The sequence below is a fragment of the Triturus cristatus genome, chromosome 12 (genome assembly GCF_964204655.1).
Source record: "Triturus cristatus chromosome 12, aTriCri1.1, whole genome shotgun sequence".
Taxonomy (NCBI): domain Eukaryota; kingdom Metazoa; phylum Chordata; class Amphibia; order Caudata; family Salamandridae; genus Triturus; species Triturus cristatus.
The window spans coordinates 225,801,215-225,824,321 of NC_140595.1; the positions used below are offsets into that span (position 1 = coordinate 225,801,215).

Sequence of the window (23,107 nt, forward strand, 5' to 3'; positions counted from 1 at the left end):
AGATCAATTTTAACTTTTATGCACAAAACAAAGCAACTTATTTTAAATTTTGTAATTCTTATACTAGTGCAATGTTCCATGGTTTTATCATTAATGTACAGTATGCAATGGTTTTAATTAATCACGCATAATAATAAAATTTAATACATTTTACTATTCACTCTTGTGCCAGTGTCATGGCATATTCTGACAGCTGTTACCTTTTGCCTCATAGTGATGCCACCCTTGAAATGGTGGCACTGCTTCTTACTATATGCTCAGTGCAGAGCACCATGCATCCCTTGTCACATTGCTCTACCCATTCACAGTGGTCACACCATGTGAAGGTTCCAAAGTCAGTAAGCATTATTTGTCCACAGGAAGGGGCTGACTGACACCTTACACTTTGGGGGCAGTCCCTATTGCCGACTCTACTTCAGTGAGGCAGACATTGTGGTTCAATTAGTGGCTGGTAGACATGTGCCCTTACGTATCTTCGTCAATGTGTATATGGTGAGCACCTTCTTGGGATGTGAAATGCCATGTGCACGTTCACAACAGGCTTCGTCCAGCCTGAAGGGTGTGTGAGTAGATATGCCATGAGCTTTTCTTTCAGCATTTGTTAAGGCTGATACTACTTGTGGCCTGCAACAGACTTTGCCTTTTTAAAAAAAATCCTATTTCCTTCATGGATGTGGGTATAATTTGGGATATTGCTAGATTGGTTTATTGGAGCAATGGGGGTACAGCTGGTCCCCACATACCCGGTCCTCTCACTGCCTATCAGCATCACAATAAAACATTGACATTTGTGTTATTTCCCCGGGTGTACCTTTTGGTGGAATCACTGCTCCTACATTTTACGAGACTGCTATACTGGATTGATCATGGACAAATGACATCTGTGTGATTGAAAGATATTTATTCACATGTCTGTTGACATATTTGGAGACTGGAACAGTACTTGGCCATGCAATCCCCACATTACATTGATGCCCAGTGGAAGGCCAGACAGAGTCCGTTAGGGTTGACAAGTCCAAAGGATGAGGAAGAGTTCAGTCAGCAGTCTGATTGCTGTGTCATTGGTAACCAAACGAAATATGGCAGTCCATGTCAAGGTCCATGGTGGGTATCACAGAGTACAGTTGAAGGTGATGCTCAGCCCAGAACCAAGTAGAAATAGGCCATTTGGCCTAGATGTATGCTGCTGCTTCCTTCTTTGCAACAAGGCAGACTCATCCTCATCTTCGTCCTCTGATGTGTTATGTGCCTCACATGTGGGAGGTGGTAGATTGGCTGCAGCACTCTGAGTTACTGACACATCAGGGGTCTGAGATTTGGATGTAGAAGCAGCATCAGCAGCAGCAGCAGTTATCTGTGACAGACCTTGCTACAGCAATGCAATGATGATGATCTGCAGGGCATGGAAGATTCCAGCTACATCTCGCTGGTGTGAAGCTGTGGCAGCCATTTGTTCTGCCTGCATCCGCACTATGTTCTCCATTATCCGCCGCATGCGGCCCAACTTCTGGCTGCCATCGCTGGAGCCACTCTGACTGGACAGTTGTTCCTGTCTCTGAGTCATGACTCCAGCGATGTCAGCCAAGGAGTGTTGGAGAGCAGTGAGCGGCCTGTGGGTGTCCGTGATGTTTAGTACGTGGTCCCGGATGGAACTCAGACACCCACAAACGGAATCAAGTTTGGCCGCCAGGCTGTCAAACCCCAACCGCACCTGATGGACCATCTCTTGCTGGACCTCTAACACAAGGCGTTGGAATTCAAGATTTGTATCCGGGAGGCCCTGGGAGACAGCCCTGGTGGTAGGTGCTTGCTGCTGTGTGGTTTGTGCAGGGGTTGGGGTTTGCACGATGCAGCTGGGTGGCCCTGCTCCTGGAGGTGGGGTGCTGATGGAGTCTAGCAGCTGTTGGAGGGTGTCTGTGCTGATGGTGAAGAATTCATCCTCTTCATCAGTGAAGAGTGGGACAGGCTGCTGTTCAGGATGTGATATTTGTCCCTCTGCAAATGTAAAGGGGAGAAGCATTTTAACTGTGAGTTTCATGGATGATCATGCATTGCATAAGATTACAGGCCGATCGCATGACAATGTACATTGGGACTGTTTGGGAGGGGCTGCCTATTTCTTGCTGGATGTTGGCTTTTTTTTTTACTACATCACAGGTATGAGGTTGTACTTGTACATTGTCATGCCACAATTTACAGCTATGACTAATGCGATTGGGCAGTTCATACACACAGGCAGCATTAGTTGTGTCCTGTGTTCAGTTGTGAAGGGGATGCAGTTTGTCCCACATTGTAGTCAATGTGTGTGTACTCCAAATTGTATGTGTGTGCACTGCATTGTGGGATACTCAACCATGCAGCTTTTGTTTTTCTGCCCCTTATCCCTTTCAGGCAGTGGGCCTCCACTTCTGTGCATTTCCAATGCTGAGATGTTGGAAGATGGACTAAATATGTGTTATGGTCAGAGTTGTGACAGTTGTACATTGTTTTCAAGTAGAGGTCTTGGTTACGTCAGGGGTTTTCTGTACATGTGGATGTGTCAGAGTGTGACCTGCTCCTTTAAGGATGTGGGCCACACTCAGCCACCTCTGTGACGTGGCCTGCATCATGTGGAGATGTTTGGGTTGCAGGCATTGTATTCATCATGCACTGTCACTTGCATTGTCAGTGTGGCTCACATAGCCGCACCTTCTCTGTGTACTGCACATGTGCATCAGTTGATTGCAAGATTAGTTATGTGTGAGAAGGGCCCCATTTAAGCACATTGGCTACTAAGGCCTACTTGCTGTTTCTATGTGTGCTGCACTATGCTGTATACATGTGTATCCAGGTAGCTTTGTCTGTTGTGATTTGTCTTGTGTGCATTGCTTACTGCCCTCCTGTTGGCTTACCCATTGTGAGTATGGTGCTGCATGAGTTACTGTTATTGTTGCTGGCTGGACAGACAGTGTCAACAACAATAGCCCTCTACGTTGAGCCCACGTGTGATGTGTAAGTGGCCCGGGATTAGAGGGATGTTGAATTCCATGGCATATTTGTGGTGCTCAGGACTTATCACCACCACCCTGCCAACAGAAGCAAATGGCATGGTGATGTGTGTTTGTGTATGTAATACGCAGCTGGTCACATGGATGATAAATGCTGTACTGGTTACAGATATTCAATGTATGGATTTGCGGGTGGCTGATCATAGCCATGACTGCATATTTGGTCACTGACACAGTTGACTTAATAAACAGCTGGTTAACATGCACAGAATGGTGTAATGGGCAAATGACACCTGGCCTGATGTGGAATGGTGTTTTCGTTATGGCAGATGGGTACACTTGGGAGCGGAGGTGTGCAATTCAACATAAGGGGTGTGTGTGCCATTTTGCTACTATTCTTCATTTGTTCCTACTTTGCTATCCTTGCTTGTGGTCATGCTATGGTTGTCTTACTTCTTTACAGGGACATTGTAGTTCTGTGAGTCTGGCACACAGACAAGTATTGCAGTACAGATTTGGTTGACACATTCTTGATATGCATTGTCCCCGCCCTGTGGTGTTGTAGGGATAGCCACCCTGCTCATTGTAGTACATCACCTTTTGAGTGAAGTCTGCTGTTTGTGTGCATTGTGGGATATGCATGTTTGAGCCATTTGGCTGCATGATCAGTTTGTTGTGACATTGCGGAGCACATTCACAGGCCCCAATCGCCACCACAACGTTTTCTGTGACATTGTTGTGGCGATAGGGGCCTCGCCTTATTCACAAGGCAGCGTTAAACCACTTAACATGGCTTAACGCTGCCTTGTGAATAGAACCCCCTTAAACGCTGTGTTTAGCGTGAAAGGGGTGTGCAGTGGGTGTTGTGGAGGGCAGCCTAAATAGGAGCCAACAGAACCCTTGAGAACAGGAAAACCCTTGTCTCAAGTTGGCAATCAGAGAACTGCTTAATGTGTCCTTGTTTTTGCATTGTCCTTATGCAGCACACATGGGAAAAGCTAAATGTCATGGTTTGTTTATGTACAGGAAGGGGCAGCTTCCTCTACATGAACAAACCTTTATTTTTAAAATGACGTTTTGAAACTTGTATGTGTGCTGCATGAAGCAGCACACCTGTAAGTTAGTAGATGGCATTTTAGGTTTCTTTATATGCAGGAAGGGGGACACCTTGCTCTACATAAAGGAAACCTCCTTGCTTGCAGACACTCTTGCACTGTGGTGCAAGGGTGCCTGCGTTGGCGCTAAGTTGTGAGACTTAGCACCATCGCCGTTGGAATAGCAAGGTGGCACCATGACCTTGTGGATATGGTGTAGCCTTGCTTTTCCAAGGTGGAGGAGAGAGGCGTTAAGCCAAGAAGGCTAACGCCTCTCTCCGCCAATTCCTTGTGAATATGACCCTGCATGTGTTTCTGGTATGCAGACTCACTAGATGGTTTCTCACTTGGTGTACACACAGGGACGGCTTGCAGTGGTAGTTCTGCAGGTCGGTGGTGCAGGGTGCTAGTGCAAGGCAGGTGAGGAGCAGGATGAGGGGTAGTGGAGTTGGAGACAGGAGGTGCTTGAGTTAGGTAAGAAATTAATGAATCCTACTATTTAACTTGCACTTGCTGCTAAGCAGAGTTAGCTATGCAGTAAGCGCAAGGTTATTGGTTGGATTTATTTTTTACTTACATAACTCAAGCACGTTATGTCTCTAACTCCACTCCCCCCCATCCTGCCCCCCAACCAGCACAACTGCCATGCACCATCGGCACACAGGGCTCACGCTGCAAGCCGTCAGGACTGCATCTCATGGACATGCAGGGGGACACATTAACTGGAGATGTGGCAGGGTGTCTACATGGCCCCTTTTGCCTCAACATCACACATTTTCAATTTATCTGCACAGGGCCCCATCTCTCTGATACTTGACATGTGGATGCACTGTGTGTGTGACTGACCATGTGCATGAGTGCCATTGGACCCATCTCCCCCTGTCCTCCCAGTCCCTGGTTGGTACTCACCCTGTTGCTGATGTGTCTGTTCGTGTTGAGCAGTATCCTGTCCCAGAACTCCGACCACAGTCTCCTCACTGATGACTTGGGACACCTGTTCCTCCAACGGACCCAGCTTCTCCTGTGGCGCTGGACTCCCACCTCCAGTCTGCATTGTTGCTTTCAGGTTGGCTGCAAGTTTCTGCTTGGTCTTGCGCTTGGCATCATGCTAGCGCTTCTTGCAGTCGTCCACTGTCCTCCTCACCTCTCTAACAGCATTCACCTTGGCAACGATGGACTGCCATATTGCGTTTTTGGTTGCCAATGTCACAGTGGAGCTGACAAAAAGTTGTTGTTGGTGTTCTGTCACCTCCACAATCAGGACCTGGTTTTCCTGCTGACTGAACAGCGTCTTCCTCTCCATCTTCTCCTTGGCCTTCCCCTGGGTCTCTGGCTGGTCCTCCTAGGTGTTTGTGGGGTTGATGTTGGCCTCTGTGCTGGGTCCAGGCTCCTCCATGGTTCTTCTGCTATGTTTCCTTTTTTTTGTGTTTGGGCTGCATAGCGGGAGTTCTATGGTGGTTTTGAGCGCCGAACGTGAAAAAAGGTGCGCTGACGATGATAAGCGTGCCGTTCCTGGTCGCTAATTGGCCCATCGCCACGTTTTTCACGTTAGCGTCAGGATTTTTATCGCCGTACGCTAACCTTAACGCCGGATATTTCACCCTGTAGTGGAATATATCACCTGTTAGCGGCGCGTTGTGAATACGCCGCTAACACGGCGATTAACTTCCGAGGTAGACGGCGATAAAAAAACGAACGCTGAGATTAGCGTTAGTTTACGCAGGATGTTGTGAATATCCCCCATATTTGCTTATAAGAGGTAGATATACAAGGTTATCTGGTGGACCCTGCAGCTATGCAGTGACTGTAACGAATGGTAAAACCCATCCTTTTTTTGTCCCTTTTCTAGTAAGTGCAGCCGTGCTCCAGACAAGCCAGAGAAGGAAGGCCAAGCAATAGGGTCCAGTTACGCAGGGTCCAGATTGGACTTCAAAGAAATGGGATCAATCTTCCAAGTGATCAATCAGATTTTTAGGGCATAAAGTGGTTTCGGCACCAGTCGTTCCATGGTCTTAAGGATCAGCATCACAGTCCTGAACATTCTGTGGAACTTTAAAGCGATTTGCAGTAGCATTTTCAATGCTTCTAGAAAAGGCATGGGCAAGCTTCGGTGCTTCATCAGGTGAGTTTGGGTACGGCTTGCTTCCTGTGGAGTGAGTACTGACCTCTCCATTCATTGTTGGTAATCCTTTGTTGAAGTCAGAGTGTGAGCTCTTAAGATAGATATTTTAACTCCTTGGTACTCGGTACTCGGATGAACTCCGCATTTGTAAATCGGCCTGTAAACAGCTTGAGAGAAGTTGGAGACAATCTTACTCCCCAAACAGTAAATTCAAATATAAATCCGCCCTTAAGGAGTACAGGAAGAAAATCAAAAATCATAGATCACATAAGGTCCCATCTAGAGGAGAACATCTTCCGGGCACAAGGGTCTTCAAGAGTTATTTTTAATACCATCAGAACCTTCACTGACCCTCTTGCCCTCAAGCGTCAACCCCCGGTGTCCCAGACCCTTTGCGACAGTCTATCTAACTACTTTGAAGACAAGTTTGCCACTATTCAAAATTCCTTTCCCAGCAAGATTAATCCTGACAATCTCGAACCATGCACTGTCAGCTCTAATCCCACTTAGGTCGTCTCTAACTTTGAGGTGATTACCCCGGAAAACACGCGCTGGCAGAATTACTAAAATGCAAATCTGGTTCCCCCCTGGACCCCTGGCCGGCAAAACAGTATAAATCCTTAGCCCCCCTGCTCAATCCCATCTTAAATGAAATCTGGAACGACTCCCTCCAGACAGGAATCTATCCCGACTCCTGGAAGCACGCCAGATTGGTTCCCATACTCAAAAAAGCAAATGCAGACCCCACCGAACCTGCTAACTACCGTCCCATCTCCCTGCTCCCTGCACCAGCTAAAGTGCTTGAGAAACTCGTACAGCTGCAACTGGCTAGCTTCTTGGAAACCAATGGTGCCTTCCACAACTCACAGCACGGATTTAGGCCCGGATATAGCACCGAGTCCGCCCTCATTGAGATGGCTGACGCCATCAGATGGAAGTTGGACGAGGGATCTAGAGCGGTGTTGGTGTTGCTCGACTTGTCGGCAGCATTCGACACCGTCTCCCACCCCGTCCTCCTTGGCCGTCTGCAGGCAAAAGACATACAAGGCAAGGCCTTGGAATGGTTTGCCTCCTTTCTGTCCAATCGGACACAGGCAGTATTCACACCCCCATTTACCTCGGACTGTCGCCCTCTCAGGTGGGGAGTCCCTCAGGGCTCCTCACTGAGCACCTTCCTGTTCAATGTTTATTTTTCCCCTTTGGCCGAGATCATCGCTCAATCCGGAATCAAGGCCACTTCTTACGCTGATGATATACAGCTACTGTTTTCATTCGACTCCCCTTCCCAATCTACCTTTGACCCGTTGAAAAACTGTCTCCGCAACATCGCAAGATGAATGGATAACAATTCCCTCCGTCTTAACGCCGGCAAAACCGAGGTTATATTTTTCCATCAGCCCTCGCCTCTGGACCCCAACCTGTGGTGGCCCCTTGAACTGAGTACACCCCCTTCACCTAAAGACTCAGTTAAAAATCTCGGGGTAATCTGGGATACCAATCTCTCTTTCCAAAAACAAATCCAGACGGTATCCGCGGCCTGTTTCTCTAAGATGAGGATGATGAAAAAGTTCATCAATTTCCTCCCCAGCCAGACTAGGAAAACTATTGTGCAGGCTCTAATCACCTCCCATCTGGATTCCGCCAATGGACTGTACCTTGGTCTCTCCTTGGGCCTCCAGCGTCGCCTCCAGACAGTCCAGAATGCTGCTGTTCGCCTGGTCTCCCCCTTCGTGAACGCATCTCTCCCCATCGACATAGGCTGCACTGGCTCCCGGTTCATAAAAGGGCGGAATTCAAGGCACTTACCCTAGCTCATCGGGCTATCAAGGGAAAGGGTTCCACATACTTATCCTCCTGCCTTCGTCCATACAGCAATACCAGACTTCTCCGCTCGAGTTCTAAACCTCTCCTTTCCACCCCCAGAGTCAACAAAGTTCGTTCTGGGGGAAAAACATTCCAAGTCTGTGCTTCCTCCCACTGGAACAAGCTACCCTTGTCCATCCGGACCATCCAGGAGGAACTCCCCTTCCGGAGAGCTCTAAAATCCTTTCTCTTCTGTTGATACCAACTGAGTCAGACACAGCATCAGCTCTCACAGAAGCGCCGAGACACCCCGTTGGGGTATCTGTGCGCTATACAAGATTCCCCTAAATAAAAATCAATAAATAAACTCCTTTGCCTCTACTATCAATGTCCATTGAGATAGATATATTAGTTTATACCAGGTAGATATATGAGCTTGTCTGGGCATATAGCTGTACAGGGACTTCAACGACTGGTAAAACCCTTTTCCTTATGTCTCCTTCCCCTCAGCGCAGCCTTGCTCCGAACTAGCCAGAGAACGATGGCCCTTCCATAGGGTCCCCTCAAGCAGTGTCTAGATTGCACTAAAAGTAACCGAGCTCAATCATTCAAGTCAACAATCGTTTTTTAGGGTATGAAGTGGTTTCAGCTCAGGTTGTGTCCAAACTCACCGGAAAAAGCACCAAAGTTTGCCCGTGAACTCTCCAGAAGCATTGAAATTACAACTGCAATTTGCTTTCAAGTTCTACAAAATACTCAAGATTGCAACTCTGATCCTCAATACCATGAGATGACTCACGTTCTCTCGTTAATTTTGTGTGCCATTCTTTGTTGTCCTCAGCATCGGTAGAGTGAGCATTGTCGTCTCCATTCATGGCTGGTTATCCTTTGTTGGAGCCAAAGTGTGAGCTCTTAAGATAGATATATTAGCTCATTTGCTACTCCTATCACTGTCCCTTGAGGTACATATATTTGCTTATATCAGGTAGATATACAAGGTTGTCTGGTGGACCCCGCAGCTATGCAGCGACTGCAATGAATGGCAAAACCCTTCCTTCTTTGTCCCTTTTCTAATAAGCGCAGCCTTGCTCCAGACAAGCCATAGAATGATGGCCGAGCAATAGGGTCCAGTTATGCAGGGTCCAGATAGGACTGAGAGGAAATGAGCTCAATCTTCCAAGTGAGCAATCAGCTTTTTAGGGCATGAAGTGGTTTCAGCACCAGCCGTTCCATGGTCTTAAGGATCAGTGTCACAGTCCTGAGCGTTCTGTGGAACTTTAAAGCGATTTGCAGTAGCATTTTCAATTCTTCTGGAAATGTCATGGGCAAGCTTTGGTGCTTCATCAGGTGAGTTTGGGCACGACTTGCTTCCTGTCTTTGATTTTCTTTGCCAGTCCATTTTGTCCTCAGCGTCGGTGGAGTGAGTACTGGCTTCTCCATTCATTGTTTGTAATCCTTTGTTGAAGTCGGAGTGTGAGCTCTTAAGATAGATATTTTAGCTCCTTTGCCTCTCCTATCCCTTTCCATTGAGATAGATATTTTAGTTTATACGAGGTGGATATATTAGCTTGTCTGGTGGGCCTACAGCTGTACAGGGACTGCAATGACTGGTAAAACCCTTTCCCTTATGTTTCCTTCCCCTCAGCGCAGCCTTGCTCCAGACAAGCCTGAGAACGAAGGCCCAGCCATAGGGTCCAGTTACGCAGGGTCCAGATTGGACTAAAAGTTACCAAGCTCGGGGGCGTGGATTAGGAGCCGAACATGGCGGACGTGTCTCTCTAGAGCTCCGCAGTTTGCTCCAGTAAAGGGCCAGAATCCTTCATTATCCTAGACCCCAGCCACGATTCTAGGGGGCCCCGCACTGCGGTCCCCGCTGTGCTGCTGCTGGTGGAGTTTGGCGGCGGTGGAGGGCCGGGAACACCGTGACCGGGCTCCCGCTCTGCAGTGGCTGGTCCCGGGACGAAGGGCTGTGCGTCCGATTCCGCTGCTGCAGTGGATCCCCCTCGTTGGGGTGGAGTAGTGATGGCGAGGCGGATAGATCCGGGGCCTTCCCTGACCTGAGTGTGCAGAGGCATCGCCCCATGCTGATCGAGCGGAGGTGCAGAGGGCCAAGGTAACGGACGCGACGCCATTGGGGCACCCCTCCCCCTTCTTCATCGCTACAGATGACGGTGGGCCAGGGCAGCGCTGGGAGCCCGGCGAGGCTTGACCTAGACCCTGTGTTGGCTGCTGCCTGGTGCGTTGCAGAGTCTGCCGGTTGGTTTGCAGCTGTGGGGGCCCCTTACTTGTGATCGCCAACCTGCTGAGATGCCGCGAGCCGGAACGAGATGCCGCCAATCTCCGGCGGGACCCCCCCCCCGGGCTGAAGATGCTGTTGCTGTGGGAGAGTGGCCACCCAAAATCCTGTGGTGAGTCAGCGAGGCCCACCGTGTTTTTGGCCCGGACATGCAGCGCCCGGAGTGTGTGCCACATGGCAAGAGCTCGGCCAGGAGGCTGGGGACCCAGTGAGTGCTTGGTACCCGGTGTGGAAGGGTGGTTCGGCTGTGCCATCGGTGCCTGCCCCCCTCCTTGTGCCCGGAACCGTCCTGAACACCCAAGCAGCTCCAGTGTTCTGCCCTGCACGCTGTGGAGTCGCCATAGCCTGGATCCGGTGTGGGCACAAGTCATTGTTTGCCGGGTCGTGGCGGACGCCGGGGTGATACCCTGTTGTCGAGCCTGGTGTGGGGACTGTACCTGGCTAGCGTCTGTTGATCAGCGCTGCTGCCCTCGACATGGACCCTAGGTGGGAACCGGCCAGGTGAGGGCTCCCCCGGCTTGGTATCCCTGATAGCCATGGGCAAAGTCCGCAGGGGCCGTCGGCCCCCAAGCAGCATACGATGGACCACTACACCACCACAAATCCTCCCGGGGGAGAATTCACGGAGGGCCTGTCCTCAGACACGGCGACGTTGCTGGAGGCGATCAATCAATCGGGGACTGCTCTTGAGGCTCAGATTGGAGCCGTGGGGTCGGAGGTGTCGTTTCTCTGCCAATATCTGCGGTCAACCGCATCACCGAGGTGGAGACCAGGGTTTCTACTGTGGAGGACTCCGTATCTGCACTCCAGCAAAAGGTGGACAAACTGACTAAACACACGCAGGACCTGGCTGCCCGGGTTGAAGATGCGAGGGGTCATCTATGGACACCTTCATCTCGGAGTGGCTCAGGGCGCTGCTGCCCCCGGAAGACATGTCCCTCTGCTTCGTGGTTGAGAGGGCCCACCGCGCTTTGACCAAGAAGCCGCCACCAGGGGATCGGCCGAGACCAGTGAGCGCCCAACTCCTTAACTATGCAGACCGCGACACCATTCTCTGGTATGCCTGGCTACGTAAGGGCAAAATGGTTTTTCAGGCACATCTCATCATGGTTCTCCCCGATTATACTAAGTTTGTACAGTTTTCAACGCTAGTCCTTTGTGGCGGCCAAGAGACGGCTACGTGAACTAAACTTATCCTATGCATTGATGTTCGTGGCCCGGATGAAAGTGATGGCTAACGCAAAAACATTTTTCTTCGACTCCCAAGAGGAGGTCTTTGTATGGACAGATGAGCATAGGGTCCTCAAACCAGACTCGACGTCCCCGTTGGACTCGGACTCAGACTCCTCACAGGGCTCGCATTGGAGTGGTCGCCAGGGCAGAGAAGCGACATCGAGATGCAACAGATCCCGCTCCAATTGGCGTGCCCAGGAATCGTCGGGCACGGGGGACTGAGGTAGACTGGGGCACGTTGGTCATATCTGCTTCCTGCTCACTTCCGGGACGGGACTCTATTTTTAGTAGTGGACTTACTGGCTTGCGTATGTGTTAAGGGTTGGGGTCTCGACTACCAGCCCTGGAGGGAACTGACATGGCACGCCCAAACATTTGGGTAATGTTGGGTGAAGTTGGGAGGGGGGGATCCTTCGGAGGAACCGCTTGGGTCGTCCTGTTGAAGGCCTGGGGAGGGATTCCACTGCAACAGATACTACATGTTTCTGAAAGAATGGGGGTTGGGGGGGGGCAGGTTGAGGACAGTTATTGTGTTATTGTTTGTTCTTTTTTTTGTTTTCGCACCATGCACACACTCTACTGCTCTGCCGTGCGCACACCGGTCGACCCTTTGTGCCCGGACATCTAGGAATGGCACACATGGCAGTTAACTCTACACCGGGGACACTGAACATTCTCGTCTGGAACGTGCGAGGCTTACTTAATAAGGTCAAACGGGGGGCCGTGCTCCAGCAGGAGAAGCGCTATGTGGCAGACATCCTATTACTCCAGGAGACACACCTTCTGGGCACGAAAGCCCCGGGCCTTTCCCGATACAGCTACACTACAGTGTACCATTGTGGTTTCACACGAGGGGTGCTGGGCACGGCCATACTTGTACATTATAGGGTGCTGCTCCAGGTTACACGACACTGGCTAGATCCTGGTGGCCGCTTCACTGATTGCGGGTACTGTAGCCGGCAAACAGATTACACTAGGCAGTATATACGCCCCCCCACCACTAGGCCAGACATTTACAGATAAATTGACACAGCTCTGGGGTGATCTTCCGGGAGGCCTGATGGTCCTAGGGGGTGATTGTAACAACACTATGGGTCCCTTGGATAGGTGGCGAGCTCGACAACCAGATTTACCCCCGCTACGTCCAAACTAAAAGTGCTGGCACACACTCTGGGCTGGGTGGACACGTGGCGGGTCCTTCACCCCGCTGTAGTCGGGTTCTCCTATGCGTCGTCAGTCCACTCCACTCTTTCTCGCCTCGATTACTTGTTCATCCTACATAGCTACATGCATAAGGTGTCACATACATCCATACTTCTGAGGTAATTCAGTTTTCCGATCCCGTTCGTATTTAGCCACCATTTTGTGTCTTTCCACCATTTTGTGTTGCCCTCACTCAGGCAGCACGGTGAACGAGGTGTTGTTTTCCCTCTTCCTACTGCAACGTGTCAAATAACCTCCTGCCTCTGTTTAAAGCTGGTGTCAGGGTCCGGCCGACTCCACTAATCCTCGTCTGGTTTGACTGATCCCTGTTTCAACTATCTGTTGGTTCGCACCATTCTTTTCTGACTTTATCTTATCCTCTGGCCTTCGCTATTCTTTACTCGTATTCTCTCATTTCACAACTGTCCTCCGGGACATACAAATGTGTCCGGCCACCTGCAAGTCGACTTATAAACACTACCACTGATTAACTTGTGGGGAAGGGTGACAAACACAGTTGGAAGAGAGGCTTATTTGAGTTACTTAATATCTTGTTTTCACATTCTTCTCATTGGTTAACCCTGTATGCATTGGGAGTGTTCTTTGTGAATATGTGTGTTATAAAAGATTGTGTGCCACGAAGTAAAGTGGCAGTCTCCTAAGAACATACCGAGTGTACTTCTGGGACAACTGTACTTAGCTGCAGCTAATAAACCTTATCTTCTGCGCCTAACGGAGTGTCCCGTGTCTCTGTAAGACAAAGCAGGTGAACTCAGGAGATTAGGGCGTACCCTGCGCCGCCAGGCCCATAAGGTCGTGGTTCTTCACTGCCCCGGGGGCTCTCAGATCATTCACCGATCCAACTTAAGCTGCACCTGCAGGCTAACAGGGCCCCATATAGGTGGCGCATGTCCCCCTGGTTGCTTCGGGACACGGAATATCTGGAGATGCTGAGTCGGGCAATCACTGATTATCTCAGCATCAATGTCGGTTCTTGCCAGTCCCCGGTCACTCTCTGGGAGGCGCTCAAGCCCACGATTTGTGGGGTCGATATCAGCTATCACACGGGGGAGAAGCAGCGTCATTTGGCTCAGGTGCACAACCTTGAAAATAGACAAGCCGAGCTCCAGTCCCTGGTAGTGGAGGGCTCTGACCCTGCTGCCCGACGGAACCTCTTGCATGTTCATCAGCAGCTTCATCAAACCCACACAGACTCTGCCAAAGAGGCCTGGCTACCCACTCAGTACAGGATCTACCAATGTGGCGATAAGTCTAGCCAGATGCTTCATAGGCTTTGTAAAGCCAGGGCGGCCCGACGCAGGTTCCCCTCTTGCGGTTCCCCGAGGGATTCATGTGCACCTCCCCAGAGGCGGTTGTACAGGCCTTCGCTGATTTCTATGCGCCGTTATATGAGGAGCGTGAGGTTAATGCAGAACCCCTTATAGACGCCTTCTTTGTAGATATCCCTCCCGCCGCCTCTCAGATGAGCATACATGCCGCCTTGGAGGAACCAATTTCTTTAGACGAGCTACGGGCGGCATTATCCAACACACAACCAGGTCGGGCACCTGGCCCGAACAGGTTATCGTGCGACTTCCTGCGGCCCCATCTGGAGACTATGGGACCTCATCTACTGGGAGCGCTCCGCGACACCACAGAGCAGCGCGTCCTGCCTTCGGATTGGAGGCATGCGGAGATCGTACTCTTTTTTTAAACCGGGCCGCCCACCGGAGGACCCGGGCTCGTACCACCCCATATCCTTGTTAAATTTCGAGCCAAAGCTGCTGCGGAAGGTTCTGCATACAAGATCTGGTACATCCAGATCAACCGGGCTTTATGCCCCACCGTTCCACTAGACATTAGATCAGACGCGCCCACAGTGCTGTGGCGGAAGCCCACTGTCTGGAGAGCCCTGCGGCTGTCTTGCTCCCAGATATCGACAAAGTGCTCGATTCCCTGAGTTAGAAGTACCTCTTTAAGCTCCTGGAGGCAGTAACTCTGGGCCCCTGCTTCAGGGCGTTCGTAACGTTACTATATACCGACCTCACTGCATCAGTCCGAGTGGCTGGTCACTGTTCGACCCCATTCCCATCCGCAGGGGCACAAGGCAGGGGTGCCCACTCTCCCCTCTTCTGTTTGCGTTGGCCATCGAACCCCTGGCTGCCTGGGTCCGCCTGGACTCTGTCTTTCGGGGTCTGGATTGGTCACTGAGTGCTCAGACAGGATTGCGCTTTATGCCGACGACGCCTTGTTATTTATCTCAGATCCCTGGGTCTCCGGGCCTCGGGTGCTCCAGATTCTGCAGATTTTTGGGGAAACCTCTGGGCTTTACGCCAATCCATCTAAGTCCATTTTGTTCCCTATCACCGGGGATCAGCGGTCTCAGGCTTGGGCCTCGCAGTTGATTGTCGCGGAGGAGGGCTTTAGGTACTTTGGTGTGTATATCACGCGGTACCCGACTGTGGCATGGTCACACAACATTGCGCCATTGCTCCCCGTGGTTCGAGATGAGACGACGGTGTGGTCTCAACTACCCCTCTCATTATACAGCAGATCTGCCATTTTTAAAATGGTGTCTCTACCACTCCTGCTTTATCGGCTACAGAATTACCCATTTCCAATCCCACCATCATGGTTCCGTCAGATCAACGCTCTTTTGAATAGGTTTCTCTGGGGGTGCGGTGTGGATGGCGCTTGCAACATGTGTTCAATCTACGTACTGTGGCGGGATAGCGGCGGCAGACGTTCGGGCATACTACTGGGCATCGCACCTTCTAGTGATAAACGAATGGCGGTATAGCTCTCAGGCAGACCTGGCTTATGCTGTGGAGAGACTCTTCATGGCAGAAACCAGTTGCTCATGGGGGATCTGGGGGCCCATAAAATTATTCATCAAACGATCACTACACACTCCACGACCACTATACACCGGACTCGGGCGGCGTGGGAGGAGGATGTACCCACTCTGACGGACGATGACTGGGCCGAGGCATTGGCTAGTTGAAGTATTCTCCATATTCAAAGAATCAGATATTCAGGTATAACCTCAGGGATTCCAATGTGACATGGTCATGTTACATGTTACTTAGCAACATCTCAGTGTAGAATGCCACACATCTCCCTTCCTCATAAGAGAACATACAAGCACATTAAATTATTAGAACATACAAGCACATCAAATTATTAAAACTCTACAAGCACATCAGATTATTAAAACTCCAAAAGAACTTAATATAAAGCTAACCTCTAGATTATCTTAACACAACCTAACCTTTGTACCTAACCTTTGTACCTAGCCCATCATCACCCTTCCTAGAATAAAAGCTGCAAAATTACCTCAAACAAAATCAGCAAGATAACTTGGTTTTTTAACCATTCTTGAAGACTTTCTTTGAGAGTTTAACTCCTTGTCCTCCACATCCTTAGCAGAAACTAACTCTTCATTTAAGTTTAGCATATTCTTACATACAAAAACTCTATTCAAATTCCAAATTCTGTGGTCTTGCGTTTGTATAGCATTACTAAATGTTTTAATTACTTTGATGGGCTTCATGAATTTTGACCCAGAATTCCCCAACAACCCTGGGCATCTAATCCTGACCCAATCACCAACATTTACTTTAGTTTTCTTTACTGCATTTTTCACATCAAAATAAGCCTTTCTTGATTTAGCCTTCTCATCTTCTAGCCTTAGCATGCATTCACCATCACACACACTCTCTTTACCTTTAGCAAGTTCATATTTGTTAACCCAATAGGGTTCAACACTAGTATTGGGTACTCTACCACGAAACAACAAAAAAGGAGACTTCCCTGTTGTTGCATGAGGAGCCAATCTGTACTCTTCAACTTTCTCCAAAACCTGTTTTTTCCAATCCAACCCCACATCTTTAGCCAAAGCAATGGTCTCCTTTATAACCTTATTAAATCTCTCCACCATCCCATTGGCTTCAGGATGATAGAGAGCAGAGGTCTTGTGAATAATACCTCTATCATTTAAAAATTGTTCCATTTCCTTCGAAACCAGTTGGACACCATTGTCCGACAATATTGATTTTGGGAACCCTCTCTAGCAAATAAGAGTTTCAAGCATTCAATCACCTTAGAAGTATTGATCAACGATAGAAAGAAAATCTCAGGCCACCTAGAGAACATGTCAATAACAACCAAAATGTAAATCTGCGAACCTTTCTCATGAATAGGACCAACAATGTCCAATGCAATTTCCTGCCATGGACCATTAGGGCGTTTCCTCAAGACCATAGGTTGCACATGAACACTCTTATTTTTATCACTCACAGCACAAGTAACACAGTCCCTAATAATTCTCTCTATCATGTTGTCCATTCCAGGCCACCAATATGTCATGCGAAGTCTCTCTTTGCTTTTTGACAAACCTGAATGTGCCACATGCACTAGATCGATTAATTCTTTTCTAAGGCTAGCAGGAGGAACCAATCTTGTTCCCCTAAACAGCAAGTTAATATCAACCGATAATTCATTACGTATTTTCCAAAAAGATCTTGTGCCTTCAGACCCCTCTGGGGTCCACACACTCTGGCATATCTCTCAAAAACCACCTTCCATTTTTTCCACTTAATGGGAGGTGACCCAGGACAAGACAAAAAGAATGGAGCAGCAGTAACGTTCTGCATGTTTACGTATTATAACTTCAACCGATATAAACCTCAGCGTTGTAAATACAGAGAGTTACATGCAATTAATTACCTTGTTCCCAAGTCATAATGTCCAAAAACTTATACGCTATTAAGTGTGTGATACAGTATATGATATCTAACAAAACTGTTGAAGAAAAAACAAAATATCCTATAATTTTATCACTTGCTAAATAGAAATAAAACAATGTTTTACTGGACGCTTTTATATGCCACACTGTCTCTGCCCTTGTTGTAACTTCCTTCGCTTGCTTTAAAACGAAATTGACACTTCCATGTGTTCAGATCGTAGCTCGCCGATAAAGTCTGTGCTGTTGCCAGGATACGGTAAATAAGATGGCCGCCACGCACGCGCAGACAATAGCGTGGTGCGTGATGACACGCTTCAGAGCGTACGAAGAGCTGCTGACGCTGACGCTGGAAGTCCCACTACGCTGAGTCTATCCCCTGACGACGAAGAAGCCGAATATGGAACGAGCAAAACCAAGTTCCAGGTAGGAAGATGCCACGTCAGCTAGAATTCCCACGTTTACTTTTGAATTTCAAATGTCATAACACGCCGGGGAACCACCACAACGAAGTTATAAATAACCATACATGCCGTGGATGTTGCACAACGTTGAGATGTACTTACAATTATCGACACGCTCCAATGTAATTACTCGAAGAACAGGAACAGTCTACACATGCATAAATACGCATAAATACACATGTGTTACCGCATTGCTTAAACACCGATTCCTCGCATATGTCCTATGTGCAACACGCGATGAATAGATTCTGTTTCAACCAGTATTAATGTTTCCACGTTGCTCGCAGCCTTCAGCGACGTAACGATAATCCAAACATCACATGAGAATTTCTTTTAAGTTCCATTGAGTTCACCGTTGTGCTGAATGAGATTATAACGTTGCAGAATCTTTCTTCAAATGCGAGAGCAGTATTTAAAGATACGTTTTTTCAACAGGAGTTTAAAAGTTGAATTTCTCCTTTAATTATTGAATGCAGCAAAATTATTGTTGAGATCTTCTTCTTTATCTTCTTTATACATCACTTTCCCCTACTCCTGAGCCGACTACGCCAGTGAAGTATTCTCCATATTCAATGAATCAGATATTCAGGTATAAAGTTGTAGTGAGTTTATTCCATGAAAGAAGATCCCATCCAACAGCCAGCATAACTCCAGACAACTGACTTTACAGAACTTTCCTATTTACAACAATCTATAACCTCAGGGATTCCAATGTGACATGGTCATGTTACATGTTACTTAGCAACATCTCAGTGTAGAATGCCACACTAGTCCTAGGTACTCCGCTGTCTCCACCCGGTACCGACCGGTTGATCCAATTTAAGTACCTCCATAGGATTTACTATACACGCTTACGCCTCTATAAGATGGGGGCTATTCAGTCTCCCACGTCCCTCCGCTGCAACTCGGAGGAGGGGTCGTTCCTTCACACGGTATGGAGCTGTGGGGCGCTGCAACACTTCTGGTCTGGCATTAGGTCATGCTTGGGGCGGGTCCTAGCGTGGAACATTCCTACAGACCCAATGCTGATTCTCCAATATGGCACGGAAGACATCGGGGGAACAGATATAAACGACACCTGCTATTCTTGGGTCTTACACTTGCCAAGCGTGACATTGCACAACACTGGAAGGCGGCGTCCCGACCCAGTATAGGTAATTGGAAAAAAGCCATGGATAGGTGCCTGTCAGCTGAAGTGGCAGTGTTTCAGGCTCGGGGATGTTCGCAAAAGCACAGGAAGATATGGGCAGGCTGGGCCACGTACCGAGGCATTGATCCATCACTCATGTGGTCTCCGGTTTCCCGGGACCCGATTGACAGGCTAGTAGTAAGCAACTCACCGGTTTAATGCAAATAATAAAAGACGCCTACTTGCTGGTTCCTATTTCCACCACACAGGAGGTTCCTGCAGTTTCAATGGGGAGGCGCGTGGTATGAGTACGCCGCCCTGCCTTTCGGACTCTCGACCGCCCCTTGGTGTTTCACCAAGTTTCTCAAACCGGTAGTTCAGTTTTTGAGACAGCGGGGGGTCAGGCTCATCATCTACTTAGACGATATCCCGATAATGGCTCAGAGTATCACTACAGTTCAACATCATCTAGTGTGGACAACTCAGCTCCTTCAGGATTAGGGGTTCATCATCAATGTAGACAAATCTGTTATGACTCCATCACAGTCGATGGAGTTCCTGGGGTTCCAGGTGGACTCGGTCTCTGCTCAGCTATTGCTACCTCTCAAGAAACGAATTGCCATCAAGAAAGAGTTGAAGAGAGCGTTGTCTTCTCAGACCATATCAGTACAGACGTTGGCAAGGCTGGTGGGTCTGCTAGCCTCGTCCATTCAGGCTATTTTCCCAGGTCCCCTTCACTAAAGGGCACTCCAGAGACTGGAATTCTACACCTACGCAAGGGTCTGAGTTACATAGAACAGATTCTGATAATGCAGGAGGCCAGGGCAGAGATTTCATGGTGGTTAGAGCACATGGACACCTGGAATGGCAAGGCCATTTTTGCGTCAGTCCCAGAGATAGTGATTGAGTCGGATGCCAGCAGATGGGGCTGGGGAGCCCGGTGTGTGGCAGTGGAGACGGGGGGCGTTGGTCCCAGGAAGAGCTGAAACTCCACATAAATTGTCTGGAACTCTTGGCAGGTTCATTTGCAAATCGAACCCTGTCACCACACAAGACGAGTTGTTGTATACTGCTCCGTATGGACAACGTCTCAGCAGTACGTTATATCAATCGGCTGGGGGGTACGAGGTCCCGATTACTTGCGGAAATAGCCAAGGACTTCTGGCATTATTGCCTTCAACATCACATTTCGGTGACAGCGGAGTATATTCAGGCTGTACCAACGTCGTAGCAGACTGGAACTCCCGTTTCCTTCGGGATTCCAGCGATTGGCGTCTTCATCCCAGGTTTTTTTATCAGCTGAATGCCAAGTTGGGCCTGTGCACGATAGATCTCTTTGCCTCCAGGCTCAATACACAACTGCCTCAGTTTTACAGTTGGCGGCCGGACCCTCTAGCAAGCAACTCGGACGCATTTCTTCAATCATTGATGACGGGTATGCTGTATGCATTTCCTCCATTCGTCATGATACAGAGAACGTTGGCACAGATCCGCAGACAAGGTGCGGAGGTGATGTTAATATCCTCATGTTGGAGAGCACAAGCATGGTTCTCAGCAGCGCTGGCCCTATCATGTGCACCCACAGTACGTCTGCAGTCCTTTCCGGAGATTCTGACAGACCCTCTTGGTCAGCCTCACCCACTCATACTCCACGGTCAGTTGTCCTTCATGGCTTGAAGACTTTCCGGAGATGCTGGAGTTTCAGAGGACACTTTGTTTTCCCTGTCCCAATCTTGGGCACCTGCTACACATAACCGATATGAGTCAGCTTGGCGCAAATGGGTTAGTTGGTGTGCTTTACAACAAGGAGATCTCTTGGGATCCGGTATCCATATGATCGTTAATTTCTTGTCTGAGATGGCAAGTACAGGTTTAGCGTGTAGGACGATTAACAATTTCAGATCAGCAATTTCGGCGGGTCATCCTCACGTGGATGGTAAGCTTGTGGGAGAACATCCATTGGTCTGTAAAGTGGTGCAAGGTATCAGGTTGGTAAATCCTCCTAAACCCCGTTATTTAAATTTGTGGGATGTAAATGTGGTATTACTTTTCCTTTGGAATTGGCCGTCAAATGAGGGTCTCTCACGTAAGCAGTTATCGGCAAAGTTGACACTATTGTTATGTTTAATATCATGTAGACGAGTCTCTGATGTTTGCGCTTTGGACATAGCAGGTAGAGTTTTCACTCCTTCAGGGATGTTGTTTACTATTTCTAAGCAAACTAAAACCAACTCTAAATGTATTTCTTACCCTGCATTTCCACATCACAGTAAGTTATGTGTTATTCAGTGTTTGAAGTGTTATGATTGCACACGTGAATTTAGGACTAATGTGGCAGGACAATTGTTGATTTCTTTGCAGAAACCTTTCCGCCCAGTCACTGCTGCGACTTTAGCCAGATGGGTCACTTGGTTGTTGCAGTTGGCAGGTATTGATACTTGGGCCTTTGGCGCTCATTCCGTAAGAGGGGCTTTGGCCTCTAAGGCTCTGGCTACAGGTTCCCGTTTAGAGGATATCATGACTGCGGCGGATTGGTCTTCTGATTCTACTTTCAAAACGTTTTATCATAAGCCGATTGTAGATGTTGTTACTAATGTGGTGGGTCAACTTTAAACTAGCATAATCTGAGCCTCTGTGGACTGACATAGAATAAAAACATTTCTAGCTATCACGATAAAGAATTTTCAATTCTATTAAGGACACGGAGGTGAGGATTATCCCACCCTTGAAACTGTATGTTATGACATAACTTAGATTTGTTCATTTGTTGATTCTGTGGAAATGACAATATGTGGTTTGTAGTGGGTTTCTTTCCACCCTTCTTCTATTGAGATATACATTCTGTGGATGGTATAATACGACGTATATTCTCTTTCAGGAGAACAGAGTAAGCCAATTTAAGGGGTCAATGATGTGCAGAGTCAAGCCCGACGGATGAAGTTCCTGTGATAGCAGTTCGGATTCGTGTCGATGACAGAATCGGCAGAGTTCAATGTTCAACGGTCAAGGTTACAGACTGTGTTGGAAAGTTATTCGTACAGAAAGAGGAAAAGATGCTACATCACGGACATTTTATAGGTTGATGTAATACATGATTGGTGCATACTATGGAGGGGGTTGTCCTTCAGGGGGTATGCCAGTTTAAAGTTTTCATTGGCGGCTGTTTTGCCAGTAAAGTAAAGAGAAGCATAATCCTCGCCCCTGTGTCCTTAATAGAATTGAAAATTCTTTTGATAGCTAGAATAAATTGTATTCTTTGACACTTTCACCTTGCTGCTTACCTTCCAAACATTCCCCCTTTACCACAAATACAGGCCAGCCAATCATCATGATTAATTTACTCTGTCATCGCAGTCCTTCACTCCGTAGGCCCTGCAAGACAAAAATCAACAGGAGGTATGTCAGCAAGCAGAAGAAAAGTCTTGGTGTGCTCTTATGTTCATACTGCTGCCCTCTAGTAACGCTACACAGCAACTGCATCATAATAATGGAACTGAGACGAGGGCAGTCCTATGCAAATTATGTCCCGCCGACTTGCACCATTATACTGACTCCAACATATGGTCTTCAGTCAAATTCAAAAGCAGCCTACATATCTTAATCTATGTATTTTGCCACTCGAAGGCAGCACTTGGGGACATCACCCTCGTTTAGCAGGGTCCCAAATTGACCACAGTCATCCTTTATACAGAACTTGGGTGTTCGTGGGCGTTAGAGGCGTTCTTCAAAGAAAGGAAGGGGTGTTTAAAGCCCCAGCTCCGCCCCGCCCAGCCCAGTGACATGCTGTGCTGTGATGCTCCATTCCTTCATCTGCTACAGCAGGCATGATGCAGACCTGCTGAAGCAAAGGCCTGACTCTGCCCTTTTCTGCCTCATGAAGAAAACAACCTGTCTAGCTTTTTATTGCACCTAATAAACAGAATTTCACTTGCCTCAAATTTTACCCATCATTTCATTATCCAGAGCTCTTATTTGACCTTTATGCTTAGCCAATCTCACAGGCATCAACCCCCTGATTTGATAGATTGGCTA

The 23,107-nt window shown here is 48.3% G+C and overlaps 1 protein-coding gene across 1 annotated transcript in view; it reads right to left on the reverse strand.

Moving 5' to 3' along the window:
* Nucleotides 1-885: 885 nt before the first annotated feature.
* LOC146775758 (uncharacterized) overlaps nucleotides 886-23,107 on the reverse strand; it is a 30,220-nt gene continuing 7,998 nt past the window's right edge. The window contains exons 2-3 of the mRNA XM_085638991.1: nucleotides 22,357-22,447; nucleotides 886-1,995 (exon numbers count right to left, since the gene is read on the reverse strand). Of these exons, the coding sequence (XP_085495117.1) occupies nucleotides 1,370-1,995; nucleotides 22,357-22,405 (675 nt within the window). The 5' untranslated portion in view covers nucleotides 22,406-22,447 and the 3' untranslated portion in view covers nucleotides 886-1,369. The remainder of the gene's footprint in view (nucleotides 1,996-22,356; nucleotides 22,448-23,107) is intronic.